This window comes from Camelus dromedarius, chromosome 14 (genome assembly GCF_036321535.1).
Source record: "Camelus dromedarius isolate mCamDro1 chromosome 14, mCamDro1.pat, whole genome shotgun sequence".
Lineage (NCBI taxonomy): Eukaryota > Metazoa > Chordata > Mammalia > Artiodactyla > Camelidae > Camelus > Camelus dromedarius.
The window spans coordinates 62,362,478-62,388,521 of record NC_087449.1 but is presented as its reverse complement, the minus strand read 5'-3'; the positions used below and the strand labels follow the sequence as shown (position 1 = coordinate 62,388,521).

At 46.8% G+C, this 26,044-nt stretch overlaps 2 protein-coding genes across 2 annotated transcripts; both read left to right on the top strand.

The window, feature by feature from the left end:
* The first annotated feature begins 322 nt into the window (after window positions 1-322).
* On the top strand, window positions 323-3,187 carry LOC105107102 (PRAME family member 27). Its single transcript, XM_011000930.3, has 3 exons — window positions 323-612; window positions 1,041-1,616; window positions 2,614-3,187. The coding sequence occupies exons 1-3, from the start codon at window positions 323-325 to the stop codon at window positions 3,185-3,187; spliced, it is 1,440 nt and encodes a 479-aa protein (XP_010999232.3).
* A 20,019-nt stretch (window positions 3,188-23,206) lies between these two features.
* Window positions 23,207-26,044, top strand: LOC105107105 (PRAME family member 12). Its single transcript, XM_011000932.3, has 3 exons — window positions 23,207-23,496; window positions 23,935-24,510; window positions 25,486-26,044. Exons 1-3 carry the CDS (start codon window positions 23,207-23,209, stop codon window positions 26,042-26,044), a joined length of 1,425 nt encoding a protein of 474 aa, XP_010999234.3.

Here is a 26,044-nt window from a genome sequence, read left to right as displayed (position 1 = left end):
GGTACCCACTTCCCAATAAGACATAATGAAGTAAAGAAGCAGATGGAAATGGCTAGTCTAGTGGCCATCTTTCCACCTGCATGTTATCTGTGAGCTGCTTGTTCTGGTGCCTGTAGGGGGCAGAGCTCTGCTTTGTGCCCACCAAGCCCAGAGTGAAACGCTGGTAAACTGAGGCTCTTCTACCTTTGCCAGACTAGTGACTTTGGCCCTGAGTTGGTTCCTATGAAGGTCAGGAGACAGATGAGGGGTGCTAATGCTTGGCCTGAGAAATATGTCTTGTTGCCTGGAAGTTTCCGCAGGGTCCCTTAGGAGTAGAGTCAGGATGAGTGTTCGGACCCCACCACGACTCCTGGAGCTGGCAGGGGCCAGCCTGCTGAGGGACAACGAGGCCTCAGCCATCGCTGCTCTGGAGTACCTGCCCGCCGAGCTCTTCCCATCTCTGTTCCTGGAGGCCTTCTTTGGGAGACACAGCGAGACCCTGAAGGCCCTGCTGCAAGCCTGGCCCTTTGTCCGCCTGCCTCTGGGGGGCCTGATGCACATGCCTCAGGAGGAGACCTTCCAGGCAGTGCTGGATGGGCTCGATGTCCTGCTGGCCCAGAAGGTTCACCCCAGGTGAGTCTGATCCCAGTAACGTGGCAGGGTTGCATGCATCCTGAGGAGACAGCTGAGATTAGGGAGAGGGAATGGTCAAGGGATGGACCAGAGGCTTCTGATGATGCCCATTAAGGTCAGAAATTTGGCCATTGCTGAGCTCAGTTTGGGAAATGCCTTCTGGATAACATGTAAGAGTGCCTAAGATGCAGGGGAGCCTGAAAGAACATGTTCCCACCTTTTTCTGGTGATACGTAAGGTGCTAGAAGTGGGGAAGGAAAACTGAGACGGAGGAAAGTGAAGGAAGAGGAGGGCAAGGCAGCAGGGGTGTCAGGAAGGTGAAGTAAATGGACAGGTGGGAATTCTGAGTGTTGCCTAAGTTCTGGGACTGTGTTTTCATTCAATGTGGATCTTAAAACATCTCAGCCAATCTGCTGTTTTCCCCGCAGGAGGTGTAAACTACAGGTGCTGGATTTACGGAACACTGGCCGGAACTTCTGGAGCATGTGGTGCGGAGCCAGGGCCCGCGTGTGCCCAAGCCCGTGCATGGTATCAGCGGCTGAGGACAGTTTAGAGACAGAGCAGCCCTTGGCTTCTTCCTTGAAGGTGTTCATAGAACTTTGCCTCAATGAAAGGACCATGGATGGATTCCTCACCTACCTCCTCAGGTGGGCAGAGGAGAGGAAAGATTCCATACACCTGTGCTGCAAAAAGCTGAAGATCGTTTCAATGCCCGTGGAAAATATTGGGAAGGTCCTGAGCATGGTGCGGCTGGACTGCATCCGGGAGGTGGACGTGTGCTGTTCCTGGCGTCTGCCCACCCTGGCCGGGTTCGCTTCTCTCCTGGGCCAGATGACTCGTGTGCAGAGTCTCCTTCTCTCCCACGTCCACGTGTCTGCCTTTGAGGAGGAGGAGCAGGAGCACATTGTCCAATTTACCTCTCAGTTCCTCAGGCTGCACCACCTCCGGGTTCTCTACATGGAATCTCCCTCTTTCCTTGAAGGCCGTCTGGACCAGATGCTCAGGTGAGGGCGGCACCACTGGCCAAGAAGCAGTGAACACAACACTAGGACCACAGATGGACTGTCTCCTTTGCTGCTCTGTCCTGAGTGTGGTATCATATGAAACTGGGGTGGAGTATATGGAAAGGAACATGTGCTTAGAAGGTGTAGATTGAGGAGGCTGGCACCTACTGAGGGAGAGTCTGTGATTTCTTCCTTAGGAAGAGGTATCTCTATTCAGATGACTTTTCAAAAAAAAATAGCTAAGAGGACATTGAAGAGGGGAAACCTCCTCAGGTTGAGCATTTGTAAAAAGAAGCTCTATGCTCACCAATTTTATGACCAGAATGAGTCTGTCTCAAATTCTTCATCTGTGAAAAGTTGTTTTGTGCTCTAGATAAAGTAATTAATCAAGGGGTAATGCATGGTTCTGGAGATGATGACGATGGAGTGGGCACCAAAAGGATTAATTAGGAGTGGTAGACAGTTTTCAGACGATGCAGATACAAATGAGTCTCCGCAAAGTGGCAACCCCAGTTTATGCGGTGGGATCTTGCCCGGGTTGGTTCTCAATGCATGTCACCCACAAGCCTCACCTGGTCCAAAGATACAGGTGCCTGGGGCCCAAGCATGAGCTGAAGGAAGGCTGAGTTGGAAGCATTTTATTTTTTTCTCCAATATTAAAATGTAATGATACCACACTTGATTGAGACAAGGTGTCAGGCTTTCCTCTGAGAATGTTCCAGACATTCCATTATCTTTGTTCATTGTCTTAAGAATGTGGAGTATGTTCTACTCCACTTTACAGATGAGGAAAGAGAGCTTTCAAGAATCCTGAAACGAACTTGAACCAGTCACACACTGGATGAAAGGACTCAGCCTGAAATGAGACTTAGCATCCTGGGTACTGACCTTCTTAAGGTGTTAGGATGACCTCGGCCTTGGACAAATCATTTGTCTGTTACCTTGAGGTCACCGGCTGCTCCAGTTTCCAAAACCTAATTGCCCAGTTTTTCCCCAGGTGCCTGATGACCCCCTTGGACAACCTGGCAATAACCAACTGCCTGCTAACAGAACTGGACTTGACCTACCTGTCCAAGTGCCAGAACATCAGTCAGCTAAAGGCCCTGGATCTGAGTGGGGTCAGCCTGACCAACTTCAGTCCTGAGCTGCTCCAAGTTCTGCTGGAGAAAGTTGCAGCCACCCTGCGGGAACTGTACTTAAATAAGTGTGGGATCATGGACCCCCAACTGGAGTCCATCCTGCCCGCCCTGAGCCGCTGCTCCCAGCTCAGTTATTTCAGTGTGCTTGGGAACCCGCTTTCCATGGCCGTCATGGGGAAGCTGCTGCGACGCACAGCCGGGCTGCCCAGGTTAAGTCAAGAGCTCTACCCCGTCCCCCAGGAGAGTTACAGCTCTCACGGAGTTCTCCACCCGGGGAGACTTGTCCAGTTTCAAGCTGACCTGCTGGAGATTCTGAGAGTCTTAGGACGTCCCCGGACCATCTGGATTAGTGCCAGCCCCTGTCCTCACTGCGGAGATAACACCTTCTATCATGCTGAACCCATCGTGTACCGCTGTAGCACGCCTGCCTAGCTGGGTGCATCTATCCAAAGCTTTTCTGGGCACTTGGAAACTGAAATCTAGGACATAGGTGCATCTTGAAGGGAGCACAGATCCATGGTTTCAGACAGCAGCTCAATATGAATGGGAATAGGGAATGTTATCCAGCTGGGATACAGGATTTCAGGGGGAAATGACTTGGGAAGTTGATGGAATTTGGGGGGACATGTGGTATACAGTCAGAAATATGAACCTAAATTTCTGGAGGGAAATGTGGGCTGGAGGTGCACATGTTGGAGTGATCCCTGTGTGTATGGTTGTAAAGAAATGATCAGAAATAAAGAGACCCTCAGTGTAAACGGACTCCTGCCCTCCATTGTGTATTCTGTTTTCTCAGTTTACACCTCAGGAATCTCCAGCTACTGATGGAAGAAAAAAAAAAGCACCAAGTTGTCCATGATTCAAAACCATACCATTCTCTCCAGTTCTTTAATGTTTCGGGGGGGGGGGCATCTCTTGCTTCCTTACTTCTTTCTGTGGCTGTTCAGCGGGTTTATACATGCAAAGGGGGAACACACTCAGTGGCCAATGAGCCACTGGGATGAAGAGCTCTTGGCAGGACCCTCACTGATGACTCAGGCCGTGACCCTGGACATGAGCGTTCCTCATGGTTCTCCCGGTGGGTCTATTAGCCTCAGTTCCTGGCCTTTGTGTGTGCTGGGAAAGGGCTTCATTGAATGAGGCAAGGCCTCCGGTTCTGGAAGGGGTCGTCCAAACTGCAGATAAACTGGAGATTCTGCTCCTCACCAACCCATGCCTGTCATCAATGGGTGGTGGTCCTTCTTGAGTTAATCTAGCTGTGGCCTGTAAATTCCTTTTAGCAAAATAAGAAAATACTACAGGCATGTATGTGGTTTTAGGATTTCTATACCACATTAAAAATTATGCACTTTGGAGGGGTAAGGTCATGTCAATGAGAGAAGGACATTATTCCCATTATAACTCCTGTCTGGCCCAGGTTCCTAGGAAATCGCTGCCTCTGCCCTTGGTCCCAGTGCGTGTGAGATTCTGTGTGAGTTTCCCAAGAGAGTGAAGTCTCTGTTTCCCCCAGTCCCACGGAGCTCCTGCAGTTAAGCCCGGCTGGCCTTCAGAACCAGATGCTCAATTATGAATAAAGGTGCTACAAGCTTCCGTGTACACATTTTTGTGTGGACGTACATTTCAGCTCATGTGGGCAGATATCAATGAGTGAGGCTGCTGGAACAGATGATAAAGGCATATGTTACAATTATTTTTTTTTCCTTGACTCAGTCAGTACCCAGGGTGCCAAGTCTCCTTTTAGGCTGAGTCCAACAATGCAGACAGAATAAGCAAATTCCCTGAACTTCCTCCTTATCGCAGTCCCTGCTCTGGCAGGTGTAGTTATAGGCTTGTCTCTGGTTTTCTATACATTTATCTATGTATGTAGAAATGTGTGGTTTCATCTTCCCTTATGAAGAAGCGTCAGTGTGGTTTTGACCATCTTGCTTTTCTTCACGTAAGGGTGGGTCCTACAGGTCTGTCCTGATTCACATTAACCTGCATGTAGTGTTCCACAAAATGAATGGTCCACAGTTTAACCCTTCGCCTGTTTATTACATTTGACTGTTCCTTTTTTTTTTCACTGTTACCAATCATAGAGTAATAAAAACTTTGCAGTCACTAACACTTCTCTTTGGTTTTGCCTTGTTCATTTCTTGTATTTAGCTCCATTTCTCCTGAATTATCCCACTTAATTTTCTTGTTAGATAATTTTCATCAGCTTATGGCAAGCTCTCCAGTATCTTCCATTTAAAGACAGAGGCAGAAGGAAAGAAAGGAAAAAACCTCACCAGGCTTCATACCATCCTCCAACGCTTGAATCAGTAGCCTGAGATGCTCTGCTTTTATTTCATCTGTACAATTTCGTTGGAATAAGAGATTCTGCAGTGAAAACAACATGGTAAACATCTGGGTCTCATGGTCCTTCAGCCTTCCTCCAGCAAGAGAGTTTCCTGTGACTCCAGAATTTTATTACAACGGTTAAAGTGAGCCGTGCATTACCAGGTGCTGGGACACAGGATGCGACATTCAAGAGCACCGACAAGAACAGAAGCGCCTCAGAATTCCAGTTCCACCACTTACAACTGTGACCTTGAAGAAGTTACCGTCCCTCTCTGGATCTCTCTCTTTCTCTGTTGAATGGGTATCATATACTCCCTAACTCAGATAAAAGTCCTGAGCCCAGAGCCTGGTGCAGAATAAATCCTCCACAAATGGCAGCGGCTGTAGCTTGACAATCGAAGACCACAAGCGTAATCAAGAGAACAACCAAGGCCACAGTGGATGACACTGACTTGAGGCAGAGGGCACTCGGGTGCTGACCATTTCCTCTGCCAAGATGTGATGGTGTGACTGTGAAACCCAGCACCTAAGGAGCCAAGCCTAGGTACCCGCCTGGAGCTCATCCCATTGGCCTGGACAAGCCCTGCCCCTGGTGGCCAATTTGATACCAATTTGCAAGTGGCTATGACTTCAAGTTCAGGGTTTCCTTGATTAGAAATAACTTTAGGAGAAGATGTAAAGCTAGTTCAAAACCAGATTTTCCCCACAGCAATTTTTTGCTTGTTTTTAGAAAACACCTGGTGGGCTGGGAGTGAACTTGGGTGTGCTGAAGCTCGAGAACTCATTCATGAATTTGAAGGCAAATCTGCAAAACCCTGTGGGGCTCACTTTGAGCTCCCAGTTCTGGTCAGGCATTTTATCTTGCTGGCACCTCACTTCATGCCCACTGGCTTCCTCATCTGAGAAAGAAATTGCCTCTGAGGTCCTTGGGGACTTGGGTGACTCTGTAGAAACCCTGGTTATTCCTAAATCTGGCTTACTTTCAGGGTTTCCCCCTCTCAGGACAAGGGCTCACACAACCACTGGTGGAGGAATTGACTGCATGAAGTTTCTGGGAACCCAGGTCCCCAGCTCCCTGTGGGACTTCCCACTCTCTGCCCAATGCAGGATTAGGAGAATTGTCTCCTTCTCTGGCTTGTATAGAACCCCAAAGTCAGGTCAAAATGTTTGGGCCTGACCTTATTCCATAAGACGCAAACCCCACAGCACCCAGGGCCACGTGGTGGATGAATGAAAGGCTGAAGGCAGAAACCAAGGAGAGACCTGGAGGACACGGGACCCTGCTTCAAGGAAGCCGCCTCTCAGTTCATGCTGAGAGATGCTCTTTGGGGCTGTAGGCTCACTGTTGCTAGAACTTTGTTAATTTTTCTTCCCAAAGGATGTTGGAGAGTAAAATGTTCTATAAAATCTGATTTTAAAATTCTGGCCATAAATTTTACTTTTAAAACATTGTCCCAAAATATGCCTGGGGACACATTTGAATTCTAAGAGTGACACCTTGTAGCCTCTGATACCAGAAAACTGTCCAGAAAGATCCTGAAGACATCAGAAGAGAAACTGCATGCTTTTGCCTCCTGGACCTGAGATCAAACTTGGTTAGGGGGCCTGGTTTTGAATTTGCTGGGGCCAGAACCCCTCTAGCACCCCCACAATCTTGCACCCAGGTTTAAAATATAAATTCCATGGGTCACATTTACAAATAGCTCTTGAATGAATATATATGATTTTACATGAATAGAATTATATTGCATGTGCTTGATTTTTATTTTTCACTCAGTAATGTATTCACCTCAAATCTAACATAGCCCAACAGGCTCCTTACATTTCTTTTCATGCCTGCTCCTTTCCCATTTTTCTCGTCTCAGATAGTCACAGTCAAGCCCTGGGAAGTTCCTGAAATCCTGTCTTACCCTCCTGCCTCTCCTTCACTCTCAGAGCAAGGGGCTGCCGATTCTGCCCGCAAAGCTTCCTCCACAGCCAGCCAAGTGCCAGCCAGGATCTCCGGCCAGGTGCGGCTAAGGGTCTCCCACTGGTGTCCCTCCTCCTTGTTAACTCCCCAGATCACAGTCCAACAGAAGCACAGGGGCTGGAAAATACTGCTGAAAATGTTGCTGAAAAACGTCATTGCTCACCAAGTTTGTGCCCAATAAACAGACATGTGTGATTACTGTTGTTACTAACCTCAGTTTACTGCAGCTCATTAATCAAGCTGATTCATGGTCTGAGAGTTAAAACAGCTAATGAGTACACAGCTATTTTAGTTTAAACCAATTTTGTGCAAAAGCTGTTTATACTCGGGATAGAAATATAGTGAAAGGGATCTTCCAGAAAGATACCAAGATGGAGAACACCCTTCAAAAATCCCAGCCTTGGCAGCCAGTGCTACATAAGAATTCTTTGAGCATCACATTGAAGGGGGGTGGGGGAGGTGGGGAGAGAGGCGTGGAAAATTCTTAAGATATGGAAGATCTGTCTCATTTTCTTTGTGTCCTGAAATGTCAAAAGAATCTCCATATTGTGTAGCCCAGGGTGGGAGGACTCCCTGAATGTGGCAGATCCTTAAACACAAATACACCTTCTTAATTCCGTGGGGGAAGGCGTTGAAATTTGTGAACAGCACTGAATATGAAGGGAAAACCAGAATTTTATTTCTGGCGTCATCATCACCAGAATTTGTATTGACCTTACCTAAGTTTGAGGAAAGAGTAACTATCAAAATACACTTGGAAAGGGGCCAGTGGGATTAGGGTCCACTGCCGGTGTTGCCGAAACATGGTCTCCGAACCCTGCTTACTGAATTCAGACTCGAGTGCAGAGTTTTGGATGAAGCAGAAAAGGCAGCTTTATGTCTTTGCCAGGCAAAGGAGGTCACGGTGGGCTGATGCCTCTAAGACTGTGAGATTCCTGGGGAGAGAAGGCAGAGGGGTTTACAGTCGAAGTTCAAGAGTTCAAGGGTTGGAGCTACTCATCGTAGAGTTCGCAAACAGGGTAAAAAGGTGTTGCAAAGTTGTTCTTGTTTTTGCCGATGCAGTGGTCCCCTTCCCTCTGCTGGGGACGCAGTTCACCTCCGGCTTTGACTCTGTCAATATTCCTGTACCTGGGACCAAGGATGCATAGGAAGAGGCTCCATGGGAAAATGCTTTAGAGGAAATCTGTCCAGTTTAAAGTCAGGTTGCTAAATGCTTTTAGCCTTTTAAGCAGGCCGAGGCCTGGGACCTCCTGCTGCAGGCTGAGGCCTGCGACTCTAACAAGATCCAAGGAAGGCACAAGGGGTCAAGAGGAGGGCACTGAGGTCAGGCCGGGGCACTGAGCATAATGCCTGAATGCAGCACTAGCACCACAAGGGGACTGGGTAGACCATCTGAGCCTTCCTCCTGTCCAGCCTAACCCTGATCAGCAAGAGCACGAGAAGAACCCCTCAACCGTTACACAGTTAAGCAGTTACAAGCACCATTACAGATACCAGATGGTTACTGATGACAACAGAATCCTATTCGGTTATACCAAGGCCCTTAGAATATGTCCAGGCTAACTGCCACCTGGACCACATCCTCTGTTGGAAGAACCTCAAAGAAAATGTTTACTTGTAGCAGCTGCAGGATAAGGAAAGGGTTAGGTGTGACTGATCCCCACTTATCTCCCCCTTAGCCCCCGGCTCCAAGTTCCCAAAGAGCCCACAGTGCCCACCCTCAGACTTGGATAAGGCCTACTTCCCAGGACCCATCACCTTGCCCTCTGCTCCCATAATTGGATTTAGTATTTTTATGCCAGTTTGCTGTCCTGATTCCAACTTTCTGGGATGAAATGCCCTCAAAGATGACACCCTCTCCTCTTAGCCACTCCAGTTTAATTTCCAAACACCACTCAGAGAAAAGTCTTTTAATCTCCCTTCCTCCCCATGAGAAAAATATATATGCTACACCATCTGCGTCATGCACTAAGTCCCTTTAGGAATGGCCGACTCCACACTGTGCAGTGCCCACTGTTACTTCTCACTGTGATTTTTACCTTACCTCCTTCAGAGAAGCCTTGACTTAAGCCTGGAGGACCAACCACATCCCCAATTGCACTTTATTTGCTCCATGAATAGGTTCATGATCGGCTATGTTTCCGACAGGACACTTAAAAATGACAACTTGAAACAGATAGGAGTTTATTTTATTTCCACTGGAAATGACACTACCATCTTTATGAAGCTGTTTCAATTCTCGGTTATTTAATAATTTTGATATGGCCAAAATTCCCCAAGAATGCTGCTTTCAGGTTGAGGTTTTGTTTTTGTTCTTGCTTTTGTCTAATGTCAGTAACTGAGCATCTAATAATCCTTTCCCTGCCTCACACCCAGAGCTGTAACTGCCCATTTTAGTAAAACTCAAGTCAAAATTTGGGGAGTGAGTCCATGAGTAAGTCCTTGACTCCACCCCTATTTCATCCTTTCTCTTTCATGAATGGACATCTGACTCAATCAATTTGTTGCAGCAAAGTGTGTTACAGCTCAGTGTTGCAGCTCAGTTGTGACAGCAACCTGGATCCGGGCAAGAGACCAAGCAGCACACGGAAGGTTGGAGAACTCAGGTTTATTACGCCAGCAGGCCCAGAGGAGTTAGCACTCCAAGCTCTGCACCCCCTCTGTAGGTTTACACAGGCTTTTATAGGCTGCCAGTCTAGACTTTGCAACATTGTATGCAAATGAGGTGTAACAAAAGTTGACTATTTAGTAACAAACTTTGTAGAAATGGACCAATCAGGAGTGAGCTCCATGGAAATAAGGTGCTACAAATGGACCAATGAGGAGTTAGCTCAGGGAACCAACAGAATGTTAGAGGTAAGTTCCACTTTCCTAGAAGCAAGCCGTTTCAGAGGCAAAAAGCAAGATAATGCCGCTGGGCCAGGGAACCGGATGGTGCTGGCAGAAGAATAGTGGCCCTGCTTGGGGGTTCTGCCGGTCTTTTTCATGGGGCTTCCCACCTCAGATTCACTTGGATATTGTCAGTGATCCAGTCAGGATCAACAGAGTGACAGTCTGGAATCCAATCAGGTTTGGCTTTCTGATTGGATGTTAGAAATTGAAAAGAGGGAGGCTAGGATTAGAAAGGTCTCCAAAAGCCTCAGGCGCCAAAGAAGAGATGAAGATCTTCTGGCTCCAGAGTTACCAGCTGGACTCTGAAGGGGTCTGAGGTCTGCGCTCCCCTCCAACCAAATCAGAGCTGGTAAGTTACTGACCTCAGCTAAAGACACCCTCATTTTGCCTATGGTCAGCAGGTCTAGAATGGTGGCATGTAGCTCGGGACTGAAGGGAGAACTTTTTATTATTTCTTTTCAGATGAACAGATTAAAGATTTTGGTTTCTCCCCTAAATATAGCTTTGTCTTAATTCCAGACATTCTGATGTGTGCTTTGGTCTGTATCATTTTTTAAATGTCTTAATCAAGTAGTTAAAAACATATTGTTGCTCAGTCCAAACTTGTCCTGCTCACCACACAACAGGCCGATAAATCGGGAGACGAGGTGTTGGGGGCAAGGAATAGCGACTTTATTCAGAAAGCCAGCAAACCAAGAGGATGGCAGACTAATGTCTTGGAGAACCATCCTGCTCTAGTCAGAGTACAGGCTCCTTTAATACAAAAAAAAAAAACAAAAAACAAGGGAGGGGGTGTGGTTGGTTGTTGCAAACTTCTTGCTGCAGGCATTCTTTGTTCTTGCAGCCATCCACGGTCCACGTGGGCCAGGTCATGGCGTCCCTGTAAACTTCCAACAAAACAAAGGTTATTCTCTATTTTGCAACTTGCCATCTCCACTTAAGTGCAGAAGTGCTAGCATCCTTAAAGGTCAGAGCTCCCACAACAGGCTCTCCTGTAAATTTCAGGCTAAAAGCTACATTGTTTAATAAAAGGTGCAGAGCCAGCAAAACTAAGCCTAGAAAACGGGGCACAGTGGTCAAAACTAAAGGAGCAGATCTAATATGCAGTCAGATTTGTTCTCCTCTATTACAATATAACATTTTAGAAGTTTATTTCTAGTTCTTTAAAAACTTTACTCTGCACACAGATAGCATTCATTTTAGGGGTATCTCCTTAATCTTTGCCAGCAAGGTTTACTTTGGGAATTGAGGATGGGGGCCGTGTTGGCCAACATGACTCTCCTATTTTCGTAGTTTGGGCCCCAAGTGATGGTCTGAAAGTTTCTCCCAAAAAAGATGAGGGTCGGCTTTCAGGCTCGTGGTACAAACTTCCACATGGGCTATGAATTAAGCGAAGCAGTGGGTAGAAATGGATGGGCTGGTGGTTGCCCTTCTTCCTTCTTGGTAACTGTGAGATGCTTGTTCTGGTGCCAGAAGGGGCATGGCTATGTCTGTGTGCCCTCTGAACCCAGAGCGAAATCCAGACAAACTGAGTTTCCTTCATTCTGGTTCACCAGTGCCAGAGCAGTGACTTTGGCCCTGAGCTGAGTCCTCTAAAGGGTGGGGAGACAGATGAAGGTGTGCTCATGCTTAGCCTGAGAAAGATGCCTTGTTCCCTGACAGTTTAACAATATTGCTTTTGGAGTAGAGTCAGGATGAGTGACAGGACCCCACCCAGACTCCTAGACCTGGCAGCAATCAGCCTGCTGAGGGACGAAGCCTTGACCATCTCCACTTTGGAGTATCTGCCCACCGAGCTCTTCCCATCACTGTTCATGGGGGCCTTCTATGGCAGACGCATGGAGACCCTGAAGGCCCTGGTGCAAGCCTGGCCCTTTGTCTGCCTGCCTCTGGGGGGCCTGATGCAGAAGCCTCACCGAAGGACCTTACAAGCCGTGCTGGATGGGCTCGATGTCCTGCTTGCCCAGGAAGTTCGCCCCAGGTGAGTCTGATCCAGGTAGCTGGTAGGGTCCTGGGCGTTCCTGAGGAGACAGCTGGGGTCAGGAGAGTGGCTGGCCAAGGGATGGACCAGAGGCTCTGATGATGCCAATGAAGAAGCTCAGATGTCTTGGCCACTGCTGAGCTCACTTTGGGAAACGTCTTCCAGAAGTGTAGGAGTGCCTAACACGCACTCACTTTCTTCTAGTGATGCTGACAGTCTTGGAAGTGGAAAACCAGAAAGGATGGTAGGGAAGAAGGAGATGGAGTCAGTGAGGCAGAGAGGGAAGAAGAGGGCAAGGCAGCAGGGGTGTCAGGAATGGGAAGTAAAAGCCCAGGTGGGAAGTCTGAGTGTTGCCTAAATTCTGAGACTCTGGTTTTACTCAGTGGATCTTAAAAGCATCCCAGCCAATCTGCTGTTTCCCCACAGGAGGTGCAGACTGCGAGTGCTGGATTTACAGAACACTGGCCAGAACTTCTGGAGAATGTGGTCTGGAGCCAAGGCCAGAGCTGGTTCAAGCTCATCCATGGCACCAGTGACTGAGAACAGTTCAAGGACAGAGCAGCCCTTAGCTCCTTTGAAAGTGTTCATAGAACTTCACCTCAAGAAAAGGACCCTGGGTAAATTCTTCACCTACCTCATCAGGTGGGTGGAGCAGAGAAAAGGCTCCGCACACCTGTGCTACAGGAAGCTGGAGATTGTTTCAATGCCCAAGGAAAATATTAAGGAAGTCCTGAGCATGGTGCAGCTGGACTGTATCCAGGAAGTGGAGCTGAACTGCACCTGCAAGCTGTCCACCCTGGGCGTCTTTGCTCCTCTCCTGGGGGACATGATTAATGTGCAGAGACTCCGTCTCTCCCACGTCCATGCGTCTCCCTTTGCGGAGCAGGAGCAGCAGCAGCACGTTGTCCAGTTTACCTCCCAGATCCTCAGGCTGCACCATCTCCGGGACCTCTGTATGGAATCTCCCTCCTTCCTCGAAGGCCGCCTGGACCAGATGCTCAGGTGAGGGCGGCACCACTGGCCAAGGAACAGTGAACAGAACACTAGAACCACAAATGGATTATCTTGTTTGATGCTCTATCCCAGAGTGCAGTGTTACATAACCACGAAATAAAAGTGTGGGACTCACTGGGATAGAGGCTCTGGAAAGGGACACCGTGCTAGGAAGCTGTAAATTAGGGGATATAGAAATAGTGAAGATGAGTATGTGATTTCATCTTTAGGAAGAGAGATTTGTGCTCAGATGACTTAGAAAAATAGGTGAGTAAAGAGGATATTGAAAAGGGGAAACAATCTCAGACCTGAGCATTTATAAAAAGAAGCTCTGTGCTCACCAAGTTTGTGACCACAATGAGCGTGTCTTAAAATCCCTCTCTGTAAAAGATTGTTTTGTGCTCTAGGTAAGGTAGTTAATAGATGAGAAATGCATGATTCTGGAGATGATGATAAGAGAGTTGGAGCCAAAAGGATAATAAAAAGTGGTAAATGGCTTTCAGATGCTGTAGGGATGTGAGTCCCTGCAGACTGGCAACTCCAGTTGATGTTGTGGGATCTTGCCCAGGTTGGCTCTTCATGCATGTCTCCCAAGAGCCTCACCTGGCAAGAGATACGAGTGCCTGGTGCCCAAGCAGTGGACTGAAGGAAGCCTGAGTTGAAAGCATTTTTTTTGTCTATCTCCCAATATTAAATTTGACTGATGCCCTCTCTTGACTGAGTCTCTGTATCAGGCTCTCCCTGAGCATGCTGCTTTTGCACATGCCATTATCCACATTCATCCTTGTGAAGAACTGGGATATGTTGTCCTCTGCTTGATGGATGAGGAAAGAGAGCTTTCAAGATTCTATGAACTTGACCCAGACACATGAAGAAGATGACAGGACTCAGCCTAAAATGAGACTGGGCATTCTGGGTATTGACCTTCATCAGATGGTCAGAACAACCTCGGCTTTGGGCAAATCATTTATCTCTAATTGCTTGGTTTCTCCCCAGGTGCCTGGTGACCCCCTTGGACAACCTGGCGATAACCAACTGCCTGCTTACAGAATCAGACTTGACCCACCTGTCCCAGTGCCCAAACGTCAGTCAGCTAAAGAAGCTGAATCTGAGTGGTGTCACCCTGACCGACTTCAGTCCTGAGCTCCTCCAAGTTCTGCTGGAGAAAGTTGCAACCACCCTCCAGGAACTGGACCTGGACCTGTGCAGGATCTTGGACCCACATCTGGAGGCCATCCTGCCCGCCCTGAGCCGCTGCTCCCAGCTCAGGTCTCTCAGCATATGTGGGAACTTCTTCTCCGTGGCTGTCATGGAGAAGCTACTGGGTCACACCACTGGGCTTCTCAGTTTAAGGGAAGAGCTGTACCCTGTCCCTCTGGAGAGTTACAGCTCTCAGGGCGTTCTCCTCCTGGAGAGGCTTGTCCCTCTACAGAATGAGCTGTTGGAGATTCTGAGAGACTTAGGACGTCCCAGGTCCATCTGGATTAGCCTCAGGCCCTGTCCTTACTGTGGTGATGACAAATGTGTCCACATGGAGCCCGCTCTGTAATGCTGTAGTCCTACGGCCTGGTTGCTTGCTTCTATCCAAAGCTATTCTGGGCACTTGGGTACTGAGACCTTGTACATAGTTGCGCCTTGAAGGAAGCAGAGGCCCATGGTTTCAGACATCTGCTCAGTGTGAATGGGAAAAGGAAAGGTGATCCAGGAGGGGCATAGGACTACAGGGGACATGTTGACTTGGAGAGTTGATGGGACTTTTAGGGACATGTGTCTTACAGAGTCAGAAATATGAGCCAGAATTTCTGGAGGGGGATTCAGGCTTGATGCACACATATTGGAGTTATCTCTGGATGGTTGGCTGTAAAGAAATGGTCAGAAATAAAGAGACCCTCAGTGTAAATAGACTGGTGCTCTCCGTGGTATATTAATCCTGTTTTCCCAGTTTACACCTTGAGAGTTTCCAGCTACCAATAGAAAAAAAAAAAAGGTTTGGATCATAGACTCATTTGCATGATTGGTAATAGCCAAGATATGGAAACAACTTTAGTGCCCATCCAAGAATGATGGAAAAAATGTGATATACATAGAAAAATGTTATTCAGCTATAAAAAAGTAGGAAATCCTGCCATTTTTGTCACGAGGGTGTTTTCGTCATGTCTTGAGGGCATTATGCTAAGGGCAATAAGTCAGAGAAAGACAAAAGTTGTACGATATCACTTACATGTGGGCTCTAAAAAAATAAAATCATAGATATAGAGAACAGATGTTGGTTGCTAGAGGCAGGGGAGGAGCATGGGGGAAATGGTGATCAAAATGTACAAACTTCTAGTTATTAAAAAAAAAAAAGTTACGGGGATGTAATGTATTGCATGGTGACGAAAGTTAACAATACTCTATGGTGTATTGGAAAGTTACTAAGAGAGTAGATCTTAAAAGTTCTGATCCCAAGAAAAAAATGTAGCTATTTGAGATGATGGATGTTAAACATACCGTGGTACTTATTTTGCAGTATATAGATATGTCAAATGATTAGGTTGTACACCTAAATGAATACAATTTGTATACAAATTACATTGCAATAAAGTGGAATAAAATTATTCTGGGAAAAGATGCAAAAGCAAGACAGAAAAAACAAATAATAAGAACAAGGCTTTTATGATGGAAAAGACAGAACAGATGTTTGCATTTCTGATCGATTTAGCTGGATAAACGAATGGAGGCGACGGAGAAGGAGTAGAGAGAGCGGGGCCGTGTCTCCCTGTGCTGGCCCTCACCACTCAGACCGCACCCGGCGTGCTTGGATGTTGTGCGCAGGATTCAGTAACAATATAAGGAGGAAAGCCTTGTCACCTAACTTTCTCACCAGCAGGGAAAAACCACCGCTTTTATTTTTTCTAAACTTCCTTCCTGCATCAGCAGTTCTCAAATGTTCAGTCTCAAGACTCCTTTATTATTTTAAAAATGTATCAAAGATCCTAAAGGGCTTTAGTGTGCGGGGGTTATATTGATCGATAGTTACCAATTTCATAAAAGTGGGGAAATTTTAAAACTTCTTAATTCAATTATGCACAACACTACTGAACCCAATACATGTAAATATAAAATATTTTCCCTCAAAGTAGTTATGTTTCCCAATATTAAAAAAAAATAGTGTGAAGTGTGTCATTTAAAAATATGACAGCTTTATTGCGACATAATTTACATAGGACACAATTCGATACATATTAGAAGGGCTTTATTATGGGAGTGGGCTTGCAGGAATTGAGGAGACAGCAAAGCCAGTTTTATAACTCGGACAGAGGTTTAGTGCTGAAGACAAGATATAATTCCAAGTCTGAGGCCAGAGGCTTGAGAACTGGGGCACCGCTGTTGTACATCCCGGAGCCTCAAGTCTCAAAAGCCAGAAGCTCCAACGTTCATTGGGAAGAAAAGAAAGAGGAAAAGAACGTTCCATCTTGCATTCAGTCCCCCAAGGAATTGGATGATGCCCACCCACACTGGTGAGGGGCAGATCTGTTCACTGTCTCCAGATTCAGATCCTAATCTTTTCCAGAAGCGCCATCCCAGAAACACCCAGCATCAATGCCACATAAAATTAACCATCACAGGGACCATAAACAGTTCTGTCTCTTTGCTAGAAACTTCTGATTTGTCGCTCTGTGCATCCATTCTCCTCCTGAGTTCTCTGGGCATCTTCACGATCGTTACCCTGAACTCCTTCTTGGGTAGATTGCCTATCTCCTCATCACTTCGTTCTTCTGGAGGGATTTTATCTTGTTCCAGGAGCATATTCCCCTGCCACCTCGTTTTGTCTAAATTTCTATTCATATTTTTATGTGTGTGGAAGGATAGTTACGTGGAAGAAGTAGGTGACGGTCTGTGTGTCCCAGCGGTGCACTCCCCCCTAGTCACCCAAGGGCTGAGGGCCAGCTGGTCCCAGGGAAGATTATGGACTGAGTTTTTGGACTTGATCCACAGGATTATTGATTTCTTGCTTCTGATGTCTGTCCCCGTGGGAAAGACTGGACAAGAGGCTTCTTGCAGGCTTCCTAGTGGGAGGAGCTGGTGCCTGCCCGCTGGTGGGTGGGGCTGGGTCCTGGCATTCTGGTGGGGCAGTGCCATGTTTGGGGGGGGGGGGTGCCTCAAGGGGCTGTTGTCTCAAAAAGTCCGTAAGTAACCTATCTGCTGATTCGTGGTGGTGTGTTTCCCCCCAGGGAGCTTTTGGCCTGAGGCATCCCAGCACTTAAGCCTACAGGCTGTTGGGTGGGGCCAGGTCTTGGTGTTAATGGCCAAAGGCAAAGACAGCCTCCAGGAAAGTTCATGCTGAATGCTCTCCAAACATCCTCCACCCGCATTTATGTCCCCAGGGGGAGCCACAGCCACCCTCCTCCTCCTCCCCAGGAGATGTTCCAAAACCAGTAGGCAGGTCTGGCCCAGACTCCTGCGAAATCACTAGTTCTGCCCTTAATGCTGGTATGCATAAGATTTTTGTGCGCTCTTTTAAGAGTCAAGTCTCTGTTCCCCGAGTCCTGGGGAGCCCCTGCAGTGAAGCCCTGCTGGCCTTCAACCCCGGATTCTCTGGGAGCTCCTCTTCCCAGTGCCGGACCCCCAGGGTGGGGAGCCTGACACTGGGCTCAGAATTCTGTGGGTAAGCCTCTGCGATGTAATTATTCTCCAGCCATGGGTTGCCCAGCTGGGGTTTGTGGGAGCCAGTTGAATCACGAGAGCACCCCTCCTGTTGTCCAGCTGTTGTTCCTTCTTTGTGTCCCCAGTTGAAGATCTTTTTGGGTAGTTTCCAGTCTTGTTTATTGATGCTGTTCAGCAGTCTGTTGTGGTTTTGTTGTGTTCATGAGAGGAGGTGAGCTCATGGCCCTACTCCTCCGCCATCTTGACCAGAACTCCTGGCTGCCTAACTCTTACCTCACATTCTCAGACTAGTCTTTTCAAGCTAGTTTGCTGAGCTGGTCCCATCTTTCTGGGGAAAAAAAATCCCCAACATTCTCAATGAGGACACTGCTTTTTAATTTCTAAAATCCAATCAGAGAAAAAAGTCTCTCTCCTAACCAATGGGAAAAATAGAGCCGTATTATATTCTGTCTTAGGTCATTCACAGGGTCCCTTCAGGAATGCCCAGCTCCACACTCCCCAACCCCCTCCCTTACTTCTCATTGTGATTTTGACCCGACCAGCTTCAGAGAAGCCTTGACTGAAGCCTGGAGGACCAACAACATGCCCAGTTGCATTTCTTTCGCTTCCTGAACTAGCTCAGGACCTGCTATGTTATCTGTGTCATTTAATTGACACTTTGACATAAGGACACTTTTGTAATGTTTTCTTTGGAACAACACCACTGTTTTCAGGAAGCTGTTTTAATTCTGGGACATTCTGACAATCTTGATATAGACAAAGACCACCCCCCACCCCACCAAAATAATGCTGTTCATTTTGGTTTTGGTTTTGGTTTGGGTTTTTTCTAATCTCAGTAAGAGATAAAACTCTTCCCTGTCTCACACCCAGGGCTATAACTGCCTGTATTAGAGAAACTCAATCAAGCTTTGTGGAGTGAATCAATGAGTAAGTCCTTGACTCCTTCCCCCTCCCTACTCTTTCCAGGACATGCGCCCTGTAGAGTCAGAAATAAGAACTTAAACTTCCTTAGGGGGCACAGGCTTGAGACACACCTGTTGGAGTGATCCCTGCATGGGTGGTGTAAAGAAATGGCCAGAAATAAAGAGACCCTCCTTATAAACTGACTGTGGCCCTCCGTGTATTTTTCTGTTTTCTCTGTTTATACCTCAGGAATCTCCAGCTATTGATGAAAGAAAAAAAAAAGGCACTGAGTTGTTCATGCCTTGCAGCTCTGCCATTCCCTCCAGTTCTTCATTCTGTCCAGGGCATCTCTTACCTCCTTACTTATTTCTGTGGCTGTTCAATAAATTAAAGACACACCAAGGGGAACATACTCAGGGGCCAATGAGCCATTGGAGAGAAGAGCTCTTGGCAGGACCCTCAGTGCTGTCTCAGGCCATGACCCTGGACATGAGCGTTCCTTGTGGTTCTCCTGGTAGGTTCCTAATTCTCAGATCCTGGCCTTTGTGTGTGCTGGGAAAGGGTTTCGCTGCACAAGGCAAGGCCCCCAGTAATGGAAGGGGATCGTCCACCATGCAGGTAAACTGGAGACTCTGGTCCTCACCAACCCATGGCTGTCATCAGTGGAGAGTATTTCTTTTTGAATTAATCCAGTTGTGGCCAGTAAACACATACAAATTCCTTTTCAGAAGTTCAAGGGACATCATTTACTTTCCAAGACCCCTGTCACTTTTGCTGACCAGGACTTTTGGTGGTGCTCCAGGAGATAGTGTGTGTTCCAAGAGTGGAGCATGGCGATGAAAAGGCAGCACGATGGCCAGTTCAGGGACTGCCAGACTGGCTGTGCGGCCCGGGTCTGAAGGAGGTGATGGAACGCATTCTATTGGCTCCCACCATTGAGAGGTTTCCAGGGGGAGCTACCCCTCCACCCTAGACCCCAGGTTTGACCCAACCTACAAGACACACTTCAGGTTTACCTGCATCTCGTATTTCTCTACATCCTGCCTAATTGAAGGTGAAACCTTAGGATTCATAATAAATATTATGCTAGCAAAGAAGACATGTGGGTGGCCAACAGATACATGGAAAGATGTCCAGCATCACTAAGCAGGGGATACAAATCTAAACCTGAGTAAGATAACATGTCACATCTTTTAGAATGGCTGTTATCAGAAAGATGAGAGAAACAAATGTTGGAGAAGATGTGGAGAAAAGGGAGACTTTGTGCACTGTTGTGGGGAATATAAATTGGTCTAGCCAATGTCAGTTCCTCAAAAAAAAAACTATATATATATTATATACACACACATACATATAAATGTATAAAGTAAAATCACTATCTCAAAAAGATATCTGCAGCCCCAAGTTCACTGCAGCATTACTTACAGTAGCCAAGGTATGGAAACATACTAAGTTTCCATCAATGGATGATGGACGAAATGTGAATATATATATGCCATAAAAAGAAGAAAATTCTGCCATTTTCCACAATATGATTGGACCTTGAAGGGGGTGAGCTAAGTGAAATAAGTCAGAGGAAGGCAAATACTGTATGATCTGACTTATCTGTGGAATCTAAAAACCTTGAACTCATAGATACAGAGAACAGACTGGTGGTTGCCAGAGGCAGGGATGGGAGCATACAGGGAAAATCGATGAAGGTGGTCAAAAGGTGCAAACTTCCAGGTACAAAATAATAAGTCATGGAGATGCAATGTACAGAATGTGATAAAGTTAACAATACTCTGTCTTGCATTTGAAAGTGGCTAAGAGAGTAGCTCGTTAAAGTTCTCATCACACACAAAAAATTGTAACTATGTGAGGTGATGGATGTTAAGTAAATTTATTGTGGTAATTATTTTGCAGTATATACATATATTAAATCATTATGTTGTGCACCTAAAACGAATAGAATTTTATACACCAATTATATCTCAGTAAAACGGGAAAAAATATTATTCTGGGAAAATATGTCAAATGGAAGAGAGAAAAAAAATAGTAGAGACAAGGGTTTTACCATGAAGAAGAAAATAACAAAGAATCGCATTTCTGATTTGTGCTGCTGTGTGAACTAAGACAGCCACTGAGAAGGAGTAGAGAGAGTGGGGCGGTGTCACCGTGCTGACCCTCACACACAGACCACACCAGGTGTGCTTGGATGGTGGGTACAGAATTAAATAACAATAAAAGGGGGAAAGACTTATCATCAAACTTTCTCAGCAATAGGGAAAAACCGCCACTTTTATTTTTTCTAGACTTTCTTCCTAGATCAGCAGTTCTCAGATTTTTGGTCTCAAGACTCCTTTATGTCCTTCAAATGTATTGAGACTCCTAAGGTGCTTTAGTGTATGTGGGTTAAATCTATCAACATTTACCATATTCCTTAAAGTGAGAGAAGGTTAAAACTCATTTCCTAATTCAAGTATGCCTAACACTCTCAAACCCATTACATGTGAATGTGAACAATATATTTTGACAAAAATTAGTTGTTTTCCAAAATTAAAAAAAAAAAATCCTAGTGTGAAGTGTCACATTTTAAAAAATACAACTCATTTATTGGGATATAATTTATATATCATACAATCCATCCAATTAAAGCAGAATTTTATTTCTGTGCTAATGGCATGGCCTTGCTCAGAACCCGTGTTGAACTTACCTAAATTTGAGGAAACAGTAACTTTCAAAATATACTTGGAAAGGGGCCAAGGGGATTGTGGTTGGTCTCCCCAGGTCAGTGGAAAAAGGTCCATGGTTAAATTGCCCTCTGGGCAGCAACCTCTGTGGGAAGACCCTAAAAGCAAGCATCTCCTGGTAGCAGCTGCCGTGATAAGGGCAGGGTTAGGGGTGACAGACCCATGTTTATTTTTCCCCTTGGCCCAAGTTCCCGAAGAGCCCGCAGCACCCACCCTTGGTGGTTCTCGGACTGGGAAATGTCTGACTCCCCAGGGCTGGCTGCCTCCCTCTTTATTCACAGTCTCAGAATTTTAAATCCAATTTGTTGAGCTGATCCTACCTTCTTGGGAGAAAAAGGGTTCAAAGATAACACTGTCCCCTCTTAGTTACTCCCTTTTAGTTTCTAAACTCCATCCAGAGAAAATCCTTTTAATCTCCATCCTATGGGATGGGGGGGAACAACCCCCTATTTTACAGTGTCTGGGTCATTCACGGGGTGCCTTTAGGAATGCCCAGCTCCACGCTGTCCAGTCCCCACCTTTATTTCTCATTGTGATTTTGACCTGGTGTCCTTCAGAGAAGCCATGACTTAAGCCTGGAGGACCAGCTGCATCCCCAAAAGCACTTCCCTTGCTCCCTGAACAGGCTCATGATCTGCGATGTTACCCACATAACACTTAAGTGGCAACTTGACGCAAGGACTATAACCACTGTCTTCAAGAAGCTGTTTTAATTCTGGGACATTTTGACTATTTTGATCCCCCCAAAATAATGCTTTTGGTTTTCTTTTTCTTTTCTTTCTTTTCTTTTCTTTTCTTTCTTTTCTTTTCTTTTTTGTCTCGTATCAAGAACAGATTAAACCCTTCCTGTCTCAACCCAGGGCTCTAACTGTTCAGTTAGTAAAACTCAATCCATGTTTGTGGAGTGAATCCAGGAATAATTCTTGACTCCCCCATCCCATTCCTTCTCTTTCTTGAATGAATGTGTGATTAATCAGTTCATCTGAAGGAAAACAAAATCCAATCAGGATTAACCTTTTGGACAGTCTGGAATCTAATTATGTACAGCTTTCTGATTGGAAGTTAGTATTTGGAAAGATGGAGGATGTGATTAGAAAAGTTTATAAAAGCCTTGGATACCAAAGAGAGATGCAGAATGAATCTTTTTGTTCTGGAGTCACTGCCTGGATTCTCCACCAGATCTGAGGTCTGAGCCCTCGTCCAACCACATCAGAGTGGTAAGTTACGAATTTTACTTAAGGACACTCCAATCTTACCTATGGTAAATTGGTCTTGAATGATGACTTACAGCTAGGGATTGCAGAAGATTTTGGTTTTCTTTTTTCTTCCTTATCAGATGAGTGGATTTAAGGTTTTGGTTTTGCCAGTAAGTGTAGTTTTGCCTTAATTGCAAACATTTGATCTGTACTTTGATGTATATCATTTAAATAGCTTAACCAAAAATATCTTCTCAATGAAAAACCTCTAACTGGAATTTTATTTCTTGACATTTAAAACACTTCCTGTGTGCACAAATTTGGCATTCATTTTCGGGGTATTCCCTTAATCTTTCCCAACTGGGCTAACTGTGGGAACTGAGGATAGAAACTGTGCTGGTCCACATGACACTCCTATTCCCATAGTTCTAGGCCATTAAGTGATGATCTGAAAGTTTTCCCCCAGAGAATATTGGGGACAAGTTTCAGGCTCATGGTACCCACTTCCCAGTAAGACATAATTAACCAAAGATGCAGATGGAAATGGATAGGTTAGTGGATGCTAGTTCCATCTCCATGGTACTTGTGAGACACTTTCGGTGCCAGAAGGGGCAGAGCCATGACTTAGTGCCCACTGAGCCCAGAGTGGAATTTGGGTAAACTGAGACCCTTCCACCACAGCCAGAGCAGACTTTGGCCCTGAGTTGGTTCCCATGAAGGGTGGGGAGATACATAAATATCTGCTCATGCTTGGCCTGAGAAGGATGTCTTGCTCCCTGCAAATATTCACAGGATTCCAGTTGGAGCAGAGCCAGGATGCGTGTCCAGAGCCCTCCCAGACTCTGGAACCTGGCAGCAGTGAGCCTGCTGAGGGACAACGAGGCCTCGGCCATCGCTGCTCTGGAGTACCTGCCCGCCGAGCTCTTCCCACCTCTGTTCCTGGAGGCCTTCAATGGGAGACACAGCGAGACCCTGAAGGCCCTGGTGCAAGCCTGGCCCTTTGTCCGCCTGCCTCTGGGGGGCCTGATGCACATGCCTCAGGAGGAGACCTTCCAGGCAGTGCTGGATGGGCTCGACGTCCTGCTGGCCCAGAAGGCTCCCCCAAGGTGAGTCTGATCCACGTGGCCTGGTAGGGTACTAGAGGTCCTTGAAGAGACAGCCGGTGTCCTAAGTGACTAGCCAAGGGAGGGACCAGAAGCTTCTGATGATGCCAATGAAGAAGCTCAGAGGCCTTGGCTACTGCTGAGCTCACTTTGGGCAATGCCTTCCTGACGTGTAGGGGTGCTTAAGATGCAGGGGACCTGAAGAACATGTCCTTAGCTTCTTCTAGTGATGCTCAAATGTACTAGAAGTGGAGAAGCAGGAAGGATGGAAGGGGAAAAGGAGACCGAGGAAAGTGAGGGAAAAGGAGGGAAGGCAGCAGGGTGTCGGGAAGGTGAAGTAGAAGCACAGGGAGGAGTCTGAGTGTTGCCTAAGTTCTGGGACTCTGGTTTCATTCAGCGTGGATCGTTAAGCATCCCATGCAATCTGCTGTTTCCCCACAGGAGGTGCAAACTGCAGGTGCTGGATTTAAGGAATACGGGCCAGGACTTCTGGAACACATGGTCTGGAGCCAGAGCCCCTGATGCGTCCTCAAGTTCATCAATGGCACCAGTGGCTGAGGACAGTTCAAGGACAGAGCAGCCCTTGCCTGCCTTGAAGGTGTTCATAGGACTTTCCCTCGATGAAAGGAAACTGGATGAATTCTTATCCTACCTGATGGGGTGGGTGGAGAAGAGAGAAGGTTCCATACACCTGTGCTGTAAGATGCTGAGCATTCTTTCAGAGCCCATTATGAATGTTATGGATGTCCTGAGAAAGGTGCAGCTGGGCTGTATCCAGGAGTTACACGTGGACTGCAACTGGACTCTGCCCACCCTGGCCTCATTTGCTCCTCTCCTGGGTCAGATGACTAATGTGCGGATATTCTTTCTCTCCCGTGTCCACGTGTATATACCTACCAGGCAGGAGCAGCAGTATGTTGTCCAATTTACCTCTCAGTTCCTCAGGCTGCACCACCTCCGGGATCTCTATATGGAATCTCCCTCATTCCTCGAAGGTCGCCTGGACCAGATGCTCAGGTGAGGGTGCCACCCTTGGCAGTGTGACAGTGCACACAACACTAGACCCTCCGATGCATTGCCTCCTTCGCTGCTCCACCCTGAGGTCGGGTATCACAAAACTACCCAAATCAAGAAGGTAGAAGTTCTAGAAAGGGTCACCATGCTAGGAAGCTATAGACTGGGGTATTCAGATCTAGTGATGGAGATTTCGTGATTTTTTTTTCCTTAAGAAGAGATATCTATGTTCCGATTACTTAGTAAAGATGTAAGTGAAGAGGGCGTTGAGGAGTGGAAACCACTTCAAACCTGAGCATTTCTAAAGAGAAGCTCTGTGCTCACAGGGTTTTTGACCACAATGAGCCTGTCTCAAATTCCCTGTCTGTAAAAAGTTATTCTGTGCTCCCGATGAGGAAATCAATATATAAGAAATGGATGGTTCTGGAAATGCCTGTAAGAGAGAGGGAGTCAAAAGGATGATAAAAAGTGGTAGATGGTTTGTTGACAGATGGGAGTGAGCCCCTGCACACCGGCAAGCCCTGCTGGTGTTCGGGGTCTGGCCCAGACAGAGATCTTCATGCACGCCACCCAGGAGCCTCACCTGGCCAGAGGTCTGTGTACCTAGGGGCCAAGCATGGACTGAAGGAACCTGAGTTGAAAGCATGTTTGGTCTTGTCTCACAAAGTAAAAATTCAGTGATACCCGCACTTGACTGAGACTGTATCAGGCTCTCCTTTGAGCATATTCTAGGACATTCCATTGTCTACTTCCATCTTCATAAGGAAGTGGAGTATGTTGCACTCTGCCTGACCGCTGAAGAAAGAAAGCTTCCAAGGTTCTGAACTTGCCCCCGTCACACAACAATGAAAGTGAAAGGCATTCTGGGTATTGATCAGGACCAGTTGGTCAGAACAGACTTGGCCTTGAGCAAGCCATTTATTTGTCTCTCACCTGCCACCCCAGCTTCCCAGACCTAATTCTTCCATTTCTCCCCAGGTGCCTGAAGAATCCCCTGGACAACCTCTCAATAACCAGCTGTCAGCTAACAGAGTCAGACTTGGCCCACCTGTCCCAGTGCCCAAGCATCCGGCAGCTAAAGGGCCTGGATCTGCATGGTGTCACACTGACCAACTTTAGTCCTGAGCTCCTCCAAGTTCTGCTGGAGAAAGTTGCAGCCACCCTGCAGGAACTGGACTTAGATCAGTGTAGAATCATGGACTCACATCTGGAGGCCATCCTGCCCGCCCTGAGCCGCTGCTCCCAGCTCAAGTCCTTGAGCCTGTGTGGGAACTTCTTCTCCATGGCCACCATGGAGAAGCTGCTGCGACACACCGCCGGGCTGCCCAGTTTGAGTCAAGAGCTGTACCCTGCCCCTCGGGAGAGTTACAGCCCTCAGGGAACTTTCCACCCGACGAGACTTGCCTCACTTGGGGCTGACCTGTTTGAGATTCTGAGAGGCTTAGGACGTCCCAGGACCATCCAGCTCAGCTCCAGCTCATGTCCACACTGTAGCAACAGAACATTCTATCATACAGAGTCTGTCATATACCCCTGA

What these genes read in the sequence shown, in the direction of transcription:
- LOC105107105 (XM_011000932.3), top strand. Translation starts at nt 23,207, where the DNA reads ATGCGTGTCCAGAGCCCTCCCAGACTCTGGAACCTGGCAGCAGTGAGC. An exon ending in GCCCAGAAGGCTCCCCCAAG is followed by an intron (nt 23,497 to 23,934) that starts GTGAGTCTGATC and finishes GTTTCCCCACAG; the next exon opens with GAGGTGCAAACTGCAGGTGC. An exon ending in CGCCTGGACCAGATGCTCAG is followed by an intron (nt 24,511 to 25,485) that starts GTGAGGGTGCCA and finishes ATTTCTCCCCAG; the next exon opens with GTGCCTGAAGAATCCCCTGG.
- LOC105107102 (XM_011000930.3), top strand. Translation starts at nt 323, where the DNA reads ATGAGTGTTCGGACCCCACCACGACTCCTGGAGCTGGCAGGGGCCAGC. An exon ending in GCCCAGAAGGTTCACCCCAG is followed by an intron (nt 613 to 1,040) that starts GTGAGTCTGATC and finishes TTTTCCCCGCAG; the next exon opens with GAGGTGTAAACTACAGGTGC. An exon ending in CGTCTGGACCAGATGCTCAG is followed by an intron (nt 1,617 to 2,613) that starts GTGAGGGCGGCA and finishes GTTTTTCCCCAG; the next exon opens with GTGCCTGATGACCCCCTTGG.